The sequence below is a fragment of the Danio aesculapii genome, chromosome 2, assembly GCF_903798145.1.
Source record: "Danio aesculapii chromosome 2, fDanAes4.1, whole genome shotgun sequence".
Lineage (NCBI taxonomy): Eukaryota > Metazoa > Chordata > Actinopteri > Cypriniformes > Danionidae > Danio > Danio aesculapii.
In genome coordinates, this window is record NC_079436.1 from 44,689,295 (window position 1) to 44,709,848 (window position 20,554).

The 20,554-nt window shown below is 36.5% G+C and overlaps 1 protein-coding gene across 3 annotated transcripts in view; it reads left to right on the forward strand.

Annotated features, from left to right (window-relative positions):
- The first annotated feature begins 531 nt into the window (after positions 1-531).
- The window catches only part of yeats2 (YEATS domain containing 2), a 90,317-nt gene continuing 70,294 nt past the window's right edge, over positions 532-20,554 (forward strand). For 2 of the 3 annotated variants that reach the window (XM_056480562.1, XM_056480564.1), the window contains exons 1-12: positions 534-906; positions 1,002-1,119; positions 2,961-3,058; positions 4,738-4,833; positions 6,094-6,321; positions 6,830-6,942; positions 8,451-8,612; positions 11,500-11,611; positions 12,114-12,158; positions 13,422-13,614; positions 15,770-15,991; positions 18,290-18,451. In XM_056480562.1, the coding sequence (XP_056336537.1) occupies positions 1,020-1,119; positions 2,961-3,058; positions 4,738-4,833; positions 6,094-6,321; positions 6,830-6,942; positions 8,451-8,612; positions 11,500-11,611; positions 12,114-12,158; positions 13,422-13,614; positions 15,770-15,991; positions 18,290-18,451 (1,531 nt within the window). In that variant the 5' untranslated portion in view covers positions 534-906; positions 1,002-1,019. Of the gene's footprint in view, positions 907-1,001; positions 1,120-2,960; positions 3,059-4,737; positions 4,834-6,093; positions 6,322-6,829; positions 6,943-8,450; positions 8,613-11,499; positions 11,612-12,113; positions 12,159-13,421; positions 13,615-15,769; positions 15,992-18,289; positions 18,452-20,554 lie in introns of all 3 variants that reach the window. The other variant, XM_056480563.1, reaches the window with a different exon arrangement.

Genomic DNA, 20,554 nt, shown 5'->3' on the forward strand with positions numbered 1-20,554 from the left:
CAACATATGATAGAACAATTATAAAAGAACTATAGGATGGTTAATATAGGCTTCTTGGCATTGGTCGGGCCCCCTATTTCTCTGGGGCTCTAAGGCTGCTTAACTTGCTTATTGGTTATGTCCGCTCCTGTATATTTGTGTGTGTGTGTGTGTGTGTGTGTGTATACATTATATCATATTATATATATATATATATATATATATATATATATATATATATATATATATATATGAAGGAACGATGAATTTGCATTTTTTACTTCCCAAACATATTAAAATGATAATTGTTTTATAACTTTGTTCACTGTAAATTTGCTTAGTGGACAAGAAATTGGTAAAACAAAAATCTTACATTTTCATAAACCTCCTGGCCTGGGACTCTAGATAAACACAAAATCTGGAAACAGGAAAAACCACCGCAACCAGCATGAACCCTCTTGTCCCAGCTGATGCAGGCCGCGCGCTCGCTGCGCTCTTTCCTGAACGGGAACGCGCCCTGCACGAGCTCGTGTGTCCGCGCGAGATTTTTATGTTCGCGAGACCAACCGATGCTAACGGCTAAACATCTCACCGTTAAACATCTCACTATCAAATTCAGCGTAGGTTTAACGTGTAAATAAACACACCGACCACATTTGTGCGTATTTACGTCACATTTTGCGTTGTTTGGTTAAGCGTCAGTGCTGAGAGGCTTGTAATAACTGTTTACAAGCTGTTGTTTTGTTTAGCTGAACGTGTATGTCATTAGCAGCAGCTTATTTCAGGGTTTTGTCAATTGTTACGTTACTTGTGCTACAGAAATAGCAGTCGGGCAAGAAACACAAGTGCACTTATATCTTCAGAAAGTAGGACTGTGTCTTAGAACCTAGCAAGCTGCCTACATACTTCACGCTCGAGACAGTTTAAGTAAGCAAGTAACGTTTAGTGAGCTTTGAGACATCCTCTGTGTGCCTGTAGGAAAGGTGATAAGTTGTTGTTTATGCTGTGTACTTTATCTGCAGTCCAGTCCATGACTGATCATGTCTGGGGTGAAAAGGAAAATAGAAGACAAAGATCCAGACTATGAAGACATCACTCAAGTGCAGGAGAACAAGAGGAGTAGAGTGGTGGAACAGAATGGTGAGACTTATGCTGCATCCTAAATCACACTCATTTGACTTGGGGTTTAAAGGTATTTGAAATTGCAACCACTCAAAAGTGCATTAAATGTAGTCTTAATTATTGAGGTAAAGTTGATTTTATAAAAGCACATTCATTCATTTTTGAACAGTGACAAATTGTGACACTCCCTATATGAGCGTGTCTATGGGGACAAAAAAAGTCTTAAAATGTATTTAATTTCAAAACCAAAATTTAGACCCTAAAAAGTCCTAAATCCACTGAAATATGGTGTTGTATGTCTTAAATACTTTTAAACAGGTCTTTCATGCATTCATCCATTTTCCTTTGGCTTAGTCCTTTTACGCTCCATTCAAACTTTTCAATTGCCAACGGAAGCGTCAGCCAATCAGATCGCTTTCGCAAATACTCCAGCTCAGACATTAGCCGATTCTGACAAATTTCATTGGCTGATGCTGCTATGACAATTGCGTCAGCCCCAGCTTCAGACCCGCCCAACTTCAAACCGCCAACTTATCCAGCATATGGTCAATGGAGCGGATGCCCTTCCAGCTGCAACCCAGTACTGGGAAAACACCCATACACACTCATTCACACACATACACTACGGACAGTTTAGCTTACCCAATTCACCTATAGTGCATGTCTTTGGACTTGTAGGGGAAACCGGAGCACCCGGAGGAAACCCACACCAACACGGGGAGAACATGCAAACTCCACATAGAAATGCCAACTGACCCAGCCAGGACTCGAACCAGCAACCTTCTTGCTGTGAGGTGCCTGTGCTAGCCACTGAGCCACCATGTCACCCTTAAGCAGGTCTTCATTTCCCTTTGTCCATGTAAAGCTACTCAATCGCTACAACCAACAATCCATCTGAAACAAAGTTTAATAAAAGTAAAATAATTGATTAACAATATTTACCAATATGGTTTAACTATCTACCTTATATCCTTACAGTAACATTTGTTTAAAAGTGCTCTATGTATTAATGCATAAATGCATGTTGTAAATAAATTCAGTTTGTTATAGTTTGTATTTTGACACATTATTAGTGTTTTGCCCTGTTAAACGTTTTTAAAAGTCTTCAATTTAGAATTTTACTTTGAATATTTGGTTTGAGCGGTGTGGTGGTGCAGTGGGTAGCACTGTCAAGACGGTTGCTGGTTCGAGGCTCGGCTGGGTCAGTTGGCATTTCTGTGTGGAGTTTGCATGTTCTCCCCGTGTTCGCGTGGGTTTCCTCCGGGTGCTCCGGTTTCCCCCACAGTCCAAAGACATGCGCTATAGGTGAATTGAGCAAGCTAAATTGTCCGTAGTGTATGTGTGTGAATGAGTGTGTATGGGTGTTTTACAGTGATGGGTTGCAGCTGAAAGGCCATTCGCTGCGTAAAACATGCTGGATAAGTTGGCGGTTCATCCTGCTGTGGCGACTCCTGATTAACAAAGGGACTAAGCCGAAAAGAAAATGAATGAATGAATGAATGAATGAATGAATGAATATTCGGTTTGAAATAGCTTGTAATATGACTTCAAAAGAACATTAGCACTATTTAATTGATGGTGAACCGTGTTGTACTTTGATAGTCATTTGCTGCTAATATGATTTTTCCGATTTAGTATTTGCAAAGAATACTTTTCTGAAATTATATTATTAAAGAGAATGTCTGAACGTGCAAATATGTACTATACATTGCCAGACATAATTATTTTATCTCACCAGTTTTCACCCACTATATAGTTGGGTAAATCTGATTTCATATAAAACATATATTCCTAAAACTGTTTTTCTTATTATGCATGTAAGTGTTTTTTTACTAATCAGCTTTTTTGATTTTTACCAGCACGTGATGCTGCGGTGCAGAAGATTGACGCCATTATCAAAGATCAGTTTTCTCTTGAGATGAAGAGTAAAGAGCATGAGATCGAGGTCATCGGGCAGGTAATAGTTGGTTATTCAACACTCAATTATTAGTACAGTTTATTTTGAAGCTAAGTTTGTGAACGGAAGTTGTCTTCATATTTGACTTTTTGTAGTGCAGAAGTATGTTTAGGGGTGTGAGAAGTTCTGAGAAGCTATACTTTTGTTCAGTAATATATTATTGAGCATACATTGTGTAGTTCTAGTGTACTCACGGGTGAGTGGGTTTGACAAACCACATAGACCCCAAAGTTTTTCAAGATTTTGTGGTGGTAATTGCCAGATTTTTGCGGACAATTTTGTGATTTAAAAAAAAAAAATAATATATAAATATATAAATAATAATATTATAATAATATATAATATATAAATAAATATATAAATAATCTCTCAGATTTCACCCCCCTGAGCATCTGACAACATGTACCTCATTCAGAACATGCGTCCCCCTACCGTAATACACCTGTCGTTAAACTCTTCAATGGCAGGGAAGAATTTTGTCTTGTTAATTGCAGGGAAAGAGTTAACCGAAATCATTTATCGATTTAACTTAATACCATCCATACATGTAAAGCACAAATAATGTCCTTCAATTCGGTCGTGTCAGCCGTCAGCAGCCGTCATCCTTGAACCAATCTCTATCATTGTAAGCTGCTTGCTTTTCTGTTTGTTCCATTGCTCCATTTGTTAGATGTTTCCAACTTTTTTGCAGTCTGAAGCACGTCAAACTCACAAAACGGCCAATTTGCTCCACAGGATGTCTTATCTCATCTTTGCATTGCCTTCACGTGTAAATCACTCGTGCTTCATCCGCATCTGTTTACTGCACAGGTTGCAAAACTATTCCCCCTCTCCCCCCTCCAAATACATCACGTGCCGTGCATATGCAACATCTATAAGTCATGTAAAATAATTAATTAAACTGAAATATATCTAATTTGATTATATTGTTTGGAATTGGATGTTTAATTAATGAGATTATTTACATTTTTTGTGATTATTTTGCGTTTGGAATTGGATGTTTTATGAGATTACTTAAATTTTTTGTGATTATTTAAATTAAGAATTTTGCAAAATCGCCAAAAAAATTGTGACTTTTTGGATTTAGCGATCATGGAATCGCGAAAAACTAGGGGGTCTGTATAGGATACACTCCTTCCTCTCTTCCATGTTTCTCTTTGTGCAGATATATTTTTGTATTTTGTATTATTTTTCTCTACAGCCACATACTTTATATCAAAAGACTTTGAATATTTTATATGTTTTATATATTGTTATTGTTGTTACTATTTTAAAGTCATCGGTGGTTGTGTAAGCATTTCTTTGCATATCATACTGTGTATGACTCTGTATGTGACAAATAAAATGTGAAATAATACACACTTCCCACAGGTCATGGGATTTCAGGATTATTACGCAATTTTAAAAGAGCCACTCAAGACATTGAAAGTCAAGGAATTTTTATACACTTTTTGTCCTAGTCCTTTGTCCTTTTTGTCGATTTTGATTGCAAATAAGTGCGATGTATGAAGGAGAGATATTTCAGTGATGTACCATGTTGTTTGTTTGAATGTCCTATAATCATAATCACTGCATCTGTTGAGCTAAAATGTTTATTGTGATCTTGGTATTTAATTTCAAGCAGCATCCTGCTTCATCCATCATTTTAATGTTGATATTATTATCTGTATTTTTCATAGAGGCTGAATGAAGCTAGAAGAATGATGGACAAGCTCAGAGCCTGCATTGTTGCAAACTACTATGCCAGTGCTGGACAGCCTAAAGTTCTCCCTGAGGTAACATAGATTAGGTGCACTGATGCATTCTGTGTTTATTTAAAATGTCCAGTTTTAAAGAGCCCCCATTAATCAGATACTTTGATGTAAACTTAAACATTCCCACTTTAAACAAGTTTTATGTCATTTAATTTAAATCTCCTTGTTGACAAATGGTTAAAACCTAGTATTTAAAGGATTGTTGCAAGGGAAAACAAATATAAAGTTAAAATAGTTCATATTTTGGGGCTTTTAATATGTTATAAAATTGTTCTATATTCTAAATATTACAAGATTTTTGGCAGAGTGAAAAGATATTTTTGTCTGTGTCTTCAGTATATTACAATGAATAAAATACATAATGTTCATCTTTTTTTTTGCTCAGAGAAAATAAATTTGGACATTAGATTAAATTAATTAGACAGAAAAAATGTAGTACAGCACATATTATTTACTGTTTTGACATGCAAAGTTCCCAAACTCGGTCCTGGAGGTTCCGGTGTCCTGCATAGTTTAGCTCCAACGTCCTTCAGCAAACCTGTCTGGAAGTTTCTAGTAGAGCAAGAAAAAGCTTGATTAGCTGGTTCAGGTGTTTAATTAGGGTTGGAACTAAAATATGCAGGACACCGGCCTTCCAGGACCAAGTTTGGGCACCCCTGGTTAAGATCATAGGTCTCAAACTCAAGCTGCGGTCACACTGGGCTTTTCCTCCCTCAGACTTCCATTCATACGCACGCGAATGCGACAGACCGGAAACGCAAGCTCATGCGTCAAGTTTCGCATGTTGCTGCGGTGCAAAGTTCAAGCTTGGTGAACTCTGACCTGCGAAATCGCATCACTTGACTGCGTGAGACCAATCGAGGATTAAAACACGACCTCTCTGGACAGAAATTTCAAATATGGAGCAATCGCTGGCTTTTTAAAATGTCTAATCATCTTGTTAAATCCCGCCCCTTTTCGCAGCGCCGTATGACAGAATTTCGCACACACAAAGCCCAGTGTGATCGCTGCTTCAGCCGCAGCTCTGCACAGTTTTGCTCCAACTCTAACCAAACACAGCTGATCCAACCAATCAAGGTGTTTAAGACTACTAGAGACTATTAGGCAGGCGTGAGTTAAAGCTGAATTATACAGAGTTGTGGCCTTTTAGGAATTGAGTTTCAGACCATTGATTTAGATGAACTCTTCTGCTTTAGCTATATCAACATACTCATTTGTTTTTGGTTTGCACAATTTCTCTAGTAGTTCCATTTATGATACAGTGATTTAATATGCTTCTAGGCCTCTAAGAGTGACCCATCAGTGTTGAACCACCCTGCAATAAAGCGCTTTTTGGATTCCCCCTCCCGCTCCTCATCTCCACTAAACCAGAACTCAGACACGCCGTCACAGGTCCAGTCTGAGACAGAGTCCCTCAGCCAGCAAGGGGAGGCCTGCGAGAGGGAGACAGACAGCGGGAGAGAGGACAGCACTCCACGCGAACGACGCCCAGGCAGGAACACAGGAAAAGTAAGTGGACCACTCTCACCATTAAAACACAAGACCTTTAAACAGGTTTTTGTACACAAGTCTTTTGAGGGATGGCTTGTGATGTGGGTGGGTTTATCTTTATTTTTTTATTTTTTTGTTTTATTTGTTTCTCTGCATGTGTAATATGTGGACAAAATATATAAAATGAAGAATCTTTTTCCTGAATCTTTGTCTTTAATAAAAACTTATTTGACAAAAAAAGAATATTTTCCAGAATAAAGCTAATTTAAATGCTTTTTACAACTAATTATATTTTCCCCTTATGTGAATTTTCTTTAGATATAACTCATTTTTAAAATTTACCTAAATATTAAAATGGATTTTCTAAAATCCCAGTAGGCATTCCTAAAATTCCTCTGTATTTATGTTATATAATTGGAAAAAAGTTAATTATCTACTATGTTTTCACAATACAGATTTTATAGCAAAATTATTCCCTGCATACTTGACTTGATAGTGACAGTTGTTATTATTTGCTCTTTTATAGGACACATTTGGTGTGCCATCATCTATAGAGCAGCATGTGACTTACCACACTACAGGAGATGATGCTTCTCGACTCTACATGAAGAAAACCATTGTTGTGGGAAACGTATCCAAGTATGAGACCTTTACCTGTATTTTACAGATAGATCAGAGTATTTTATTGCTAACTCTATTTTTACTATTACTATTACTATAAACACAACAACAATTTCTTCAATTGTTTGTAGTGGGAAATGATTGCAATAGAAAGCTGACTGTTTCTGGTCTTCCTCTCTAAATAATTCTGCTGTGGCCTTGAGTAGGAAGATTTATACTCTGTTCTGCAACCCTTAAAGGCATAGTTCAGTCAAAAATGAACATTATATCATTGTGATATTTTCATTGTACCCTTTTTTTTTACCCCATTTTTGACACTATGACTTTGGAATATTATATATATATATATATATATATATATATATATATATATATATATATATATATATATATATATATATATATATATATATATATATAAAATATAAAATATATATATATATATATATATATATATATATATATATATATATATATATAATCCAGAGACGTCTGGATTGACTTGATCACATATGCCATGTTCTATATATGCCTATGTTCTATATGCCAAGTGTAGTTTATAAAAAAAAGCCATGATATCAGAAGACATAAATCCAATTAGAATTTCTTACTTCAGGCCTAGCACACCTGAAGTGAGGAACTGCAGTCTGTATTAATTGAAATTGCATGGAAAAGTGTGATTGAGAACATTAAGAAAGAAGTCTTAAGGTGACTTATAGGTAAGTAAATAATAACAGAATATTCATTTTTAAACTAATCTTTAAAACCATTATATTTCCAACCATTTGTTATTTCGACAGGCTTTTATGAGGAGAAATATTTATTTCTCTGAGCTTGTATTCAATTTTAAATGTATCGCTTTCTCTGGAAAGTCTCATTATTATTTCTCTGAAACCCAATAAACCTTCACATGGTGAAAAGCAAAGCTTTAGTTTCCCCTAGGCAGCAATCTAACCTCATTTATTCTGCATTATCACACAGTCCACGTCTACTTTACCTCATAAAATTCACTCAAGGCATGTGTGTGAAACACAAATGTGTATGTGTGTCTTTGTATGAGCAATGCTATAAGCTCACTTTTTTCCATGCAGAGCTACTAAAGATCTTTATGACACTGTTTACTCCTGAGCCATTGTGCTGAAAACACACACAATTTCAAGCTGTTTGTCTGAATAAAGAGTCTCTAAACAGTTCTACATTGTGCAGTTATGTTTGAAGCAGATGATTTCCTTTCCCTAGAAACTTAAAATGAAGAGCACAAATCACATTACTGTGGCAGGTAGCTGAAAATATACAACACACACTGAGCTGAAAAGAAATGTGCAAATAAGCTTAACTTTTATCTGTGCTGACGGCAAAAATGCTACTATGCAGTTGCCTTCTGAATTTAGCAGTTTCAGTATTTAAATATGTTACTGAAGAGTTGGCTTTTATGACAGTTACTGGGTGGTTCATACCATTTTCTTCTGTCTCTGAAAAACAAGCCTGTTATTTTTGAGACTTTTTTTTCCCCCCCTCTGTTCCAGGTATATTGCCCCTGATAAACGTGAGGAGAATGATCAGTCCACTCATAAGTGGATGGTGTATGTCCGAGGTTCTCGCAAAGAGCCCAGTATCGATCATTTTGTGAAGAAGGTCTGGTTTTTCCTGCACCCCAGCTACAAGCCCAATGACCTTGTGGAAGTCAGGTGTGTGTTTACATTCCTCCCAATTCATCATCTGCTTTGATTTCATATCACTGTTCAGGCTTTTTTCAACATGACCATCTAGGTTTGAATTGTAGTAAAATTTTAAACAACTTTCTTTATTAATTCAAATTGCACACGACAACACTGAAGCTGTGTTTATATCTGATATTAACATATTAAGTGGTCAGCTAAATTACATCACTGAATCATTGAATGCATTTAATCACATGAGCATTTTTATTATGAAAGCAACCCAGTAGGGCTGGCTGATTTGGCCTAAAATCAAAATCTCGATTTATTGAACATTTTAACTCCATTACAATTAACGAACGATTATTTAATTATTTTACGTTTTTGCCCTCAGTTTTGTACAGTAAATAAGTTCACATATTACAAGTGAGAGATTTTTAAATGTAGGGTGGATTACTTGATTTTAAAATAATTAAATAATTAAAATTGAGTAAACACACAATATCTACTATCTATGATTATTTATTGAACATCAACGCTAAACAACTGAACTTAAAACACATTGCCTAAAACGTGGCTCTCTGCACCGCCCACTGTCTTCACTGCTACCAAACCGACCAATCACAAAGCTTGCGCTACTCGTTGTTGTGTCGAATAATTAAACTTTTTTGACTGGTGCGCGGATATGCGAATCCTGCGTTGGACTGTACATGTGCCTTTGGCAGAAGAATAATATTATAATAATATAATAAGTATAAATCATAATATAATAAGTGTAATTCAGCCTTAACAGAGCAAGGTCACGTGACTGCACACACGGTAGGGAAAGTAATAAAAAAAAAACTGACCTGGAAAAATTTGATCGATTATAGGTTCTGAATGTCGATTTCGATTACTTTCCGATTAATCGCCCAGCCCTACTACCCGGTCAAATGTTTTACCTCCTCCAGAAGTTCAGTGACCTTTCTCCACCAGGGTCACCAGCCCTGTTCCTGGAGATCAACTTTCCTACAGATTTCAGTTGCAAACCTGACCAAACACACCTGTCTGTGATTATTAAGTGCTGCTTCCGGTCGTAATTAATTGGTTCAGGTGTATTTGATCAGGGTTGGAGCTGAATTCTGCAGGAAGGTAGCTCTCTAGGAACATGGTTGGTGTGACTCCTGTTCTAGACCCAGTTTACACCTGTATTTAGCACTGACTACGTTTATATGGACATCAGTTATCAAATTATTTGCCTAAATCTGTATAAGACAGATTACATGATCCCGTTTTACATGTTATAACGCATAGTTCGATTAACGTCATTGCATCACTGCGCTATCCACGTTTCCTTCGAAGTTTCATGCAATTTTGGGTGTTTTATTATTTATTTTTCGACTTTAACTGCAGTCCGGCTGTTTCGCTTTCATTCAGGAACACTTTATTCATGCCCCCACCTGACAAACTGAGGTGTTGGATGTGCGTATGAAATAAGGACTGCTGAAAGAATTTTGTTTTAATGGAATCTGATACTGCACGCCCAATGGAAAGAAAGCAAACCTCTGATTTTCGCGATGTGTGTGTCTTTGGTCCTTCACGGACTCCTGGTTGGTGCAGCTTCATAATGTTGGGTCAAACAGCCGTGTGTGTATAACTATCCTGTCGCAAAATGCAGTGACAAGTCCTACATGACTGTAATAGTTTGATTGCGGTGTTTACATGTCTGTACTGCACTTCAATAATGCGACTAAAATTGGCATACTCCTCTTGCCTTAATTTCATTTCAGTTTAGTTTGATTATGACCGTAATCAGATTAAATTAATCAAAAAACGTGGTTTACATTGTCGACTCTTAATCAGAATATTGTCTTAATCGTATTAAAATCTGATTATTGTTGTCCATGTAAATGTACTCAATGTCCACTGGTGTTCTAATTGACAATATGCATCTTAAAAGGCTAGTTCACCCCAAAAATGAACGTTATGTTATTAATTACTCACTCTTATGTTGTTCCAAATGCACATCTTGTAAATGACATGGATCCTGATTTATTTAAAGTCTAAAAAACAACTTCAAAACCGACCATATGGGATTTTTGGGATATTGTAATATTATAATAATCTGATTGAACCACTGAAGGCACATGGACATTTTTGAGGATGTTTTTGGGAAACTTTCTTAACAAATTGAGTCTATTACTGTCTATGGAGGATGATGGAGCTCTCAGATTTTATCCAAAATATTTTCAATTGTGTTCCGAAGATGAACAAAGGTCTTGGGGGGGTTGGAATGACATGAGGGTTAGTAATGTGTAACAAGTTTCATTTTTTTGGTGTGAACTAACCTTTTATTAACAGATATAAACAAGGCTCAAGAGTCTCATAATGTACACTCATGTTTGAGGTTGGTAGGATTTTCAATAATACTTTTTAAAAAAATTATTATAATTTTTTAAATTCCTTATTCTGGATTTTTTTGTAATTTTATTTCTGTTATGACAAAGCTGATTTCTCAGTAGATATTACAACAGTTTTATTTCTCACAATCATTCAGAATTCTTTTGTAATATGTTTTAATATATTGATTTAAGAAATATATTAGTATTAATAATTAATATATTTCTTATTATTAACCATGTTTAAAACATTTGCAGCTTAATTTTATTGAAAAAACTACAACTCATTGTTAATAGAACATTCAAAACAACTGTATTTATATTGTTACAGGAATGAAATGCTTTTATTGTCAGCTTTGAGTCTTAATAATTCTTTCTTTGCTAAAGTATTTCATTTAAAAAAATGACTGCAGTTTTAGCAAAGGTTTATTATTCTATATTTAAGTTTTTATCAATACAGAACAATCAGTGCTCTCTAGAGGAGGAGATTGTATCTCTATCTGTGGTGCATTTGTCAAATTTAAACTTTGTGTGTTTAGTGAGCCACCGTTCCACCTGACCCGTCGAGGGTGGGGAGAGTTTCCTGTTCGCGTGCAGATCCACTTTAAAGATCAACGGAACAAACGTATCGACATCATCCACCACTTAAAGGTCAGACACTTGCTGACCGCTTGAACGCACCTCTGTCTTTGAACCCCTTTTTTTGCCCTTTTCATCTTTCATCTTTTCTCCCTCTTTATCTTGCTTTGTACTTTTATCTGTGAGGAATTCAAGCAGTAGATGGCATGCATCCACCTCCATGTCTTTGATGTTATTTACTGAGAGGATGTTTTGTTTGTGCGAATTGTGCAGAATAGAATATGTCTGTACAAATACATTATTTTATACAGTTACCTTTTAATCTAAAAGTAAAAAGCTGGATTTTTTTTAAAGCATTCTGTCCATTTATATTTCCTTTTTACTTTATCTCCTGTCACAGCAATCGCTTTTGTTCTAGGTAGAAAATAAAAAGATTAAATAGAGGGACATGGAGTGTGAAAAAAGAAACGTTTGTGGGTTGAAGTACTTCTCTTCATCTGCCATCCACTGCAAATACTCTTGAACGTTCTTTAATGTCGGTGTTATTTATCTTCTTTTATTTCTTCTCCATCAGCTTGACCGAACATACACAGGTTTGCAGACTTTGGGAGCTGAAACGGTAAGATAAACACAAGCTGTACTCATAAGTTTATATTCCCATTTCTAATTGGTTTATATAATAAGTTACTTTATTTTTAAATTTAAGATATGTTGAAAAATTGAAGCGACACGGTGGCTCAGTGGGTAGCACTGTCACCTTACAGCAAGTAGGTTGCAGGTTCGAGTCCTAGCTGGTCCAGTTGGCATTTCTGTGTGGAGTTTGCATGTTCTCCCCATGTTGCGTGGGTTTCCTCCAGTTGCTTCGGTTTCCTCCACAAGTCCAAAGACATGCGGTATAGGTAAACTGAATAAACTAACTTGGCTGTAGTGTATGTGTGTGAATGAGTGTGTATGGGTGTTTCCCGGTTCTGGGTTACAGCTGGAAGGGTATCCACTGTGTAAAACATGCTGGATAAGTTGGGGGTTATTCCGCTGTGGCGACCCCTAATGAATAAAGGGACTAAGCCGATTGAAATTAATGAATGAAAATATGTTTTCCCTATATTCTGTATTACCCTGAAGAAACACAACTATCACAAAAAGCTACAAACAGACGTTATTGCTCAAGGAGGTAACACACAACTAATAAAGAACAGTCCTTTAATGGTTTTTAAGTGGATATTTTCAGTAACTTCAGTTATTATTTTGTCCTGTGTAGTATATAAAATGATCTTTTATGGTAATTTTAAAATTCTAGGTTAAATTCTATGTTAACACAGGAAATGTTTCACTTGCGGAATAAGCATGTGTAAATGAGCATCTGTTACGAATAGAAGCCAAGGTCTCGAGTGTCAATATAGTCAGTGTCAGTCTTAAATGATGGCGAGCACAAATCTGCAGTTTTGGTTAGTGTTGAAGTGTCAGTAAGGTAAATGAAAAGTATGAGTGAATGTGCCAACTGAAGATTTATTGTTGTTGTTCACTTTTAAGAAAGCAAGAAATGGAATAAATCCTAGTTTCTAGGTTCTGACCTTGATGTCACAACGTAATTCAACACTCTACCCAATTTTTCAGAATATACTATATGCTCAAATATTTGTGAAGGTTACTCTTTTACACTAAGGAAAGAAAAAAATAAGGAATTTTATTATATTTGTTTATTTATTTTTTTAACTACAAAATCAGGGAGCAGAAAATTAGATTTCAAACAGGCCAAAGTGAAAGTGCGGAGGTTTTAGAGGTTTAGAGGTTCTTTTTTTTGACAAGGTATTTAATTTTTCAGATTTGTAAATTTTTTTTAATGCCATTTTTCCATTGCTTTGTCTTTTTTTTCCCCCTGAAGGTGGTGGATGTTGAGCTCTACAGGAACTCACTGGGCGATGACTTCCTCCCCTCTGCTCCTTCATCTTCATCATCATCATCCTCTCATCCAGCTTTCGTAGGCGGATCTGGCTCCTCCTCAACTGTACAGGGCTCTCGGAGAAACTCCTCTCCCTCTCGTCATGCTCATGATGATCAACACAGCTCAGAAAGAGGTAGACAGACAGTGGTTGTCCATTTTACATTGACAGTCATTCATATAATTGCGAATGCGATATACAGTGTATCTGGAAAGTATTCATAGCGCTTCACTTTTTCCAAATTTTTTATGTTACAGCCTTATTCCAAAATGGATTAAATTCATTTATTTCCTCATTTATTAAAAATAAAAAACCTGAAAAATCACATGTACATTAGTTCTAGCATTAGCTTTAAACTGAGCTCAGGCACATTCTGTTTCCACTGATCATTCTTGAGATGTTTCAGCAGCTTAATTGAAGTTCACCTGTGGTAAATTCAGTTGATTAGACATGATTTGAAAAGGCATACACCTGTCTATATAAGGTCCCAGTGTTGACAGTGCATGTCAAAGCACAAACCAAGCATGAAGACAAAGCAATTGTCTGTAGACCTCCGAGACAGGATTTTTCAAGGCACAAGGCTTGGGAAGGTTACAGAAACATTTCTGCTGCTCTCAAAAATTCCAATGAGCACAGTGGCCTCCATCATCTGTAAGTGGAAGATGTTTGGAACCACCAGGACTCTTCCTAGAGGTGGCCGGCCATCTAAGCTGAGTGATCAGGGGAGAAAGGCCTTAGTCAGGGAGGTGATCAGTATGGTCACTCTTTCTGAGCTCCAGCCTTCTTCTCTGGAGAAAGGAGAACCTTACAGAAGCACAACCATCTTTGCAGCAATTCACCAATCAGGCCTGTATGGTAGAGTGGCCTGACGGAAGCCACTCCACACCTGGATTTTGTCAAAAGGCATCTGAAGGACTCTCAGACCGTTAGAAACAAAATTCTCCTGTCTGATGAGACTAAAATTGAACTCTTTGGAGTGAATGCCAAGCATGGTGGTGGCAGCATCATGCTGTGGGGATGTTTTTCAACATCAGGAACTGGAAGACTTGTTAGGATAGGGGGAAAGATGAATGCAGCAATGTACAGAGACATCTTGAATGAAAACCTGCTTCAGAGTTCTCTTGACTTCAGACTAGGGCGACGGTTCATCTTCCAGCAGGATGATGACCCAAAGCACACCGCCAAAGTATCAATGGAGTGGCTTCACAACAACTCGGTGAATGTCCTTGAGTGGCCCAGCCAGAGCCCAGAGCTAAATCCTATTGAACATCTCTGGAGAGATCTAAAAATGGCTGTACACAGTCACTTCCCATCCAACCTGATAGAGCTTGAGAGGTACTGCAAAGAGGAATGGGCAAAAATTCCCAAAGACGGGTGTGCCAAGCTTGTGGCATCATATTCAGAAAGACTTGAGGCTGTAATTGCTGCCAAAGGTGAATCAACAAAATTTTGAACAAAGGCTGTGAATACTTCTGTTCATGTGATTTTTCAGGTTTTAATAAATTGCAACAAATTCGAAAAACTCTTTTTTTTCACATTTTCATTATGGGGTATTGTGTGTAGAATTTTGAGAAAATAAATTAATATAATTCATTTTGGAATAAGGTTGTAACATAAAAATGTGGAAAAAGTGAAGCGCTATGAATACTTTTCGGATGCACTGTATCGGAAATGCAAACTTGCGCAAGTTTTGCATGTCACAGAGTTCCAAAGTTCCAAAGTTTAGTGAACTCTGACCTCCGAGTTTGCATCTTGTCATTGCATGAGACCAATAAAAGATCAAAACTTGACCTCTGTATAGAAATGTGAAATATGATGGAGCATTCGCTCTTTTCATTAGTGCTGCATCATCTTGTTTTATCCCACTCCTTTTTATCTCTGGTTTAAAAACATCCTGTATAAAATAATGAATTCGAACAGACATATTCTATTATGCACACAATCATGGAGGTGGATGACTGTCATCTACTACTTGAATTCCTCACACATAAACATTCGCTCCTTTTTGCATCACTGTTCAACAGAATTTCCTATGCTCAAATGAATGTGATCGCAGCTTTATATATTCACCCACTGTTTCTTCCATTATTTTTATAAAGAGAGGATTAGTAGGATATTTACACTTTATTGCATGAGAAGTAGAAGCTGTGTTTTAAATGTCTGTTTATTAATCTTTGCCTGAACAAATCATTTATGTGCCAATGCTTTTTGTGCTTGTCAACTTAAACTGTCTCCAAATTATACATCTTAAAGAATTGATTTTTTTATCATTCGTTCATTTCCTCCCCAGGTGTCACTGTCAAAAGTGAATCAGTGCGTCCTTCATGTTCGGAACAAACTTCACAGTCAAACAGGTCTGAGAATATCACACTTGGTTCCCACGGAAACTCTGCATTTCAGCCAATCACATCCAGCTGTAAGATCATTCCACAGGGGCAAGTGCCCAGCGCTGCCGAGTCACCTGGGAAATCATCATTCCAGCCGATCACGATGAGCTGCAAGATCGTGTCTGGTGAGTCTCATGGGGAGGAGAAGAGCAGAGTTGAAATGCAAGCAATAAAATCCACTGTATACATTCTCTTTTATGTTGCTCTACTTTTTTTCTGCTGGTGATTTCGATTTTTCTGGAAAAAAGGAGACTATCTGAAAGTTGTGAGACTCCTCTGTAATGCATTATAGATTTGCTGTCAATGTGTGACAGCAGATCTAAGAGGAGCTCAGCCCGATGTGTCTTAGTCTTGCCTTTCCAGACCTACATTTTATGAAGTGTGATCCTCATCATATGCTGTTTTAAACCAGGAAACAACATTTTGCCACAATCCTTAACACTTGCATATGTTTGTTGGGTTTTGCCCTCTAATGGAAGTCAAATGACATTTTCTGATTGAAGCAGCAGTTTTTCCTAATTCACCATGATAAAATTCATGAATAATGGATGTTTTAATATATCCGCTCAAAACCACAAGCTGCGTGTCAGAAAGGTTAACCCTTATGTACTGTTGGGGATGTTTCCATAATTTGGCCTTAACTTTTTCTGTGTTTCAGCTTGGAGAAAATTAGTTTTTGTGACCAATCTTATTTTGAGAAAATGCTTTAAAAAAAAACTCAACGATACATTCTGGACGAATTTACTATCTTTTTGTTATGTTCAGGATGAAAACATCCACTGAATTAAACTGCTGTAAAAATGCATCAGATAAATATTTTTTCAACTTTTTTTGCATAAATCTGTTAGTCCTGATCAAAACTACTAAATTGCTTATAAAATGACAGAATTTTAACTCTTTAATTGCCAAATTCATAAATGATGTCACTGGTAAAAAAAATAACACAATGACGTATATTTATATAAATAGTAATTGTAGACTGTTTTTTTCCTTTTGTCAATGTCTTGGACATGGGAAACTACATTGCCTTTGATGCATTGTTTTTCATTTTTTTCTCCCTAATTTGCTGTTGGTGGCTGTTTTTGCCCACTTGACTTCCATTATAAACACATTTTTTTTTATTACAAAAGTATTACACCATATATCATGCATTTTTGATTGTTGGTGGTTTTGCCTGTTGGGAAGAGGTAAAATATGTAATTTTTAGTGTTGATCATCACTAGGCACCATTAACCCTTTAGATAGGCCTGTGCAAAAAAAAAAAAAAAAAGCTTAGTTTCTGGATTTCATATGGAGCATAACATCAAATTAAAGTGTGTGCATGTTTCTCTGAGGGTGTGAGAGTGGCCTTTGCGCACTTACCTTGAAATGTCTCAGAAAATCAAAATATGCATCTCAGCTCTCAGAACTACATGGAGTAAATAAAAACAAAGACTGTGTATTTATGCACCATCAAATGTGATTATAATGGAAGTCAATGGGGCAAAAACAGGCACCGACAGTAAATTAGGGCGAAAAAATGAAAATCTAACAATGCATCAAACCCAGTGTTGTTACTAATCGTTCACATGTCCAAGACTATCCAAGGGAAAAAAAATCCAGTCCACATTTACTTTTTATATTGAAAATGTCATTTTGTGTGTGTGTGTTTTTTCACCCAATCAGTTACATAATTTGTGAACTTTTAATTAAATAAAGAGTTAAAATTAAAGAGTTAAAGTCCTGTAATTAAAAAAAAAAAATTCTGTATTTTTGATCAGGACTGAGGTTGATAAACGGATTTATGCAGAAAAAAAATTATCTGATGCATTTTAACAGCAGTTTAATTCAGTGGATGTTTACATCCCGAACTTAACAAACGGGTAGTAAATTTGAGCATTGCACAAGGGTTAATGTAAGTTGTAAGGGATCAATAACTATACAAATATAAAATACAACCAAAGTGTTTAATAAATGTTAAAAATAAAATATAAGATACATTTTGGTAACATATTCAAATTTTTTGGCCGATTTGCCCTCCATTATAACAAACAACTTGCAATAGACCTTCAGCAGGTTTCCTATAAACAGTGGCTGAGGTGTTTTCATTTTAAAGTGAGAAAGCAATAGGCAAAATAGTTATGCAAAATCTATCACTTCTTCTTTTTTTTTTTTTTTTTTTTTTTTTTTTGCTGTTTGCACTTGCTAAAATGTGATCCCAAACAAATAAATACAGAAATCACATTTGCAATAACAATATGAACAACACATGGATGACTGACTTGCCGTATAAAGATGAGGCAAGAAGCAGACAATTGTAAATATGAAAGACCGCTCCATACAGCATTATGGATTATTTACAATCTGCGTGTCTCTAAAACACTGAAAATGTGTGAGGATCACACTGCAGATTTAATCCCAGAAATGCAATTTTTGTGTTTCAGGCTCTCCGATCTCCACTCCTAGTCACTCTCCTCTTCCCAGGACATCATCATCCACACCGGTGCACATGAAGTCCAGCCCGTCGGTCATAAATAATCCATACATAATAGTGGACAAACCAGGACAAGTCATTAATATGGCTGCGTCTTCATCTGCAGCTACAGGTATGTACATTCCCACACATGGAGTAACGATGTAAGTTATCACATGATAAATCACGCGTTTATCAGAGTTTATTTCATTCAGTACTTTAGTTCTGTTTTTAAATGGTATTGTTGCGCTGTGGTAAGGTTATAATAGTTTTAGATTTTTCATTACTTTTAGTTTTATTTCGTTTACTTTTACTTTTTGTTTTCAAATTTAGTTAGTTTTAATTAGTTTTTAGAGGCAGATTTACTAGTTTTTATTAGTTTATATATTTTGAAATTGCTTAGTTTTAGTTTTGTTTTTATTAGTTTGTGTTAGATTTAGTTTTTTTTTTCTTTTGTAAATGAGAATATTTGTTTGGTGCAAGATTCAAAATCAGTTGTTCAGCTGTTTGTGTTCCTTTCATCTGCTGAATCACGCATGCGCAGTATTATCGGTTCACCGCTTCTCAAATCTGATCACTGTGCACTGTTCTAATAACTGTATAACTCCGGGAAATTGGTTTATTTCAAGTCAGTGTGTATCAGGCATGTTAAAAAGTAAGTAGTTTGTGGATAAGTGCTTATTTTATATGCAAATTGTTTCAAATGATTCAGTCGATTTGGTGAAATAGTTCAACCATTTCACCTAGAAGATCCGGTTAAAAAGAATGATTAATTCGCGATCGGGATCATTAAGTGTGCACTGACACTATGCTATCTGGAGCATGTCCAGTAGGCATGTGCCGGTATCACATTTTCATGCTGCGATTAATTGATTGAGCTTTTATCACGGTATACGGTATTATCACGATATTGTAATTTTACTAGAGAAACAGGTAAAAAAACACAAAAAAACTTCAGTTTCGTCAACTGAGTAACTTTAATAACTTTTTAATTAACTAAAAGTACTTCAAACATTTAAATATAAATAAATATAAATAAAACAATACACAATATAAAAGTAAACTTGAGCAATTATATCAAAGTGAATGTGCAAAGGGAAACCGTCTTCGATCAGCAATCCCTCTGCATTTTTTTGGAACCCAAAATATTTCCAAACCTCTGACTTGTTTTTGAAGGGGGATAAATTGTCGGCAGTGTTCCTCCTTCCGCCATGCTGCTTCTTCGTGTGAGGATTATAGTGCGGTGGCAGCGGCGGCGGCGCGCACTGCGTGCACACAGTGCTTCTACATGAGGCGATTGTTTACATCAGAGTGCGCATCAGTTCTGCACAGCATATACGCAGTGTTTCTTCAAGCGGTTGATGGAAAATAAGCTAAGGCGCGTTCTAAGAATATAAATTCGGATCTATTATTTTTCACGGTATTTTGAAGTGCCCGCGATAACAATATCGTGCATATTCATTACCGTGATTTATCGCATTACCGAATACCGGCACAAGCCTAATGTCCAGGCATGTTTCCTGGTTCGTTTGAGAAGTGCGTGTGCTTTGAATTGGGCTCAGGCGCGGTTCACTTGGCCCGTTGGAAGAGGTTACTTGGCCCGTTGGAAGAGGTTTACTTGGGCTGTGGCACGGTACACTTGTAGTGTGAGTGCAAAGCGCGCCTGAGCCCGAAACTGAAGACGAGACGTGACTTTTAAGGGACTGTTTCTTATGGATTTTTTTAATCATTCTTACTTTTTAATGAACACGAACTGTCATAGTTTATTAAAGATGCAAACCTCTCGTTTCACATCAGCTGCACTTTCAGCAAACCTCCTATTACCTGCAGCACGAGGACTTTTATTATTTATGAGCGTCAAAAGTGGCTGATCTGTTCGGCGAAATATTTTACTGTCTCGCTGCATATCAAACTACTAAAATTATTAAACTAAAGCAATCTCCACTGTGCTGAGCGAGAGCACTTTTCTTCGGTTATACCGAACAATGCATCATTGATGACGTAAGTGTGCTCGGATGCAATGTGAGTGCAGGCCGTCAGGGAGGGGGGCAATCGTGCTTCAGCACGGTTCAAGGCAACTGTACATAGAGTGAGTACGCCCTAATACGGAAATAAAGCCCATTATTGGGCACAAATGTGTTAAATTAATACTTAAGTCTTTAAGGCTGTCACTGTGTTGATGTCATGTCCACTCATTGGTTTTGTCACTGGAGCAACAGCAAGGATTGATTGAAGG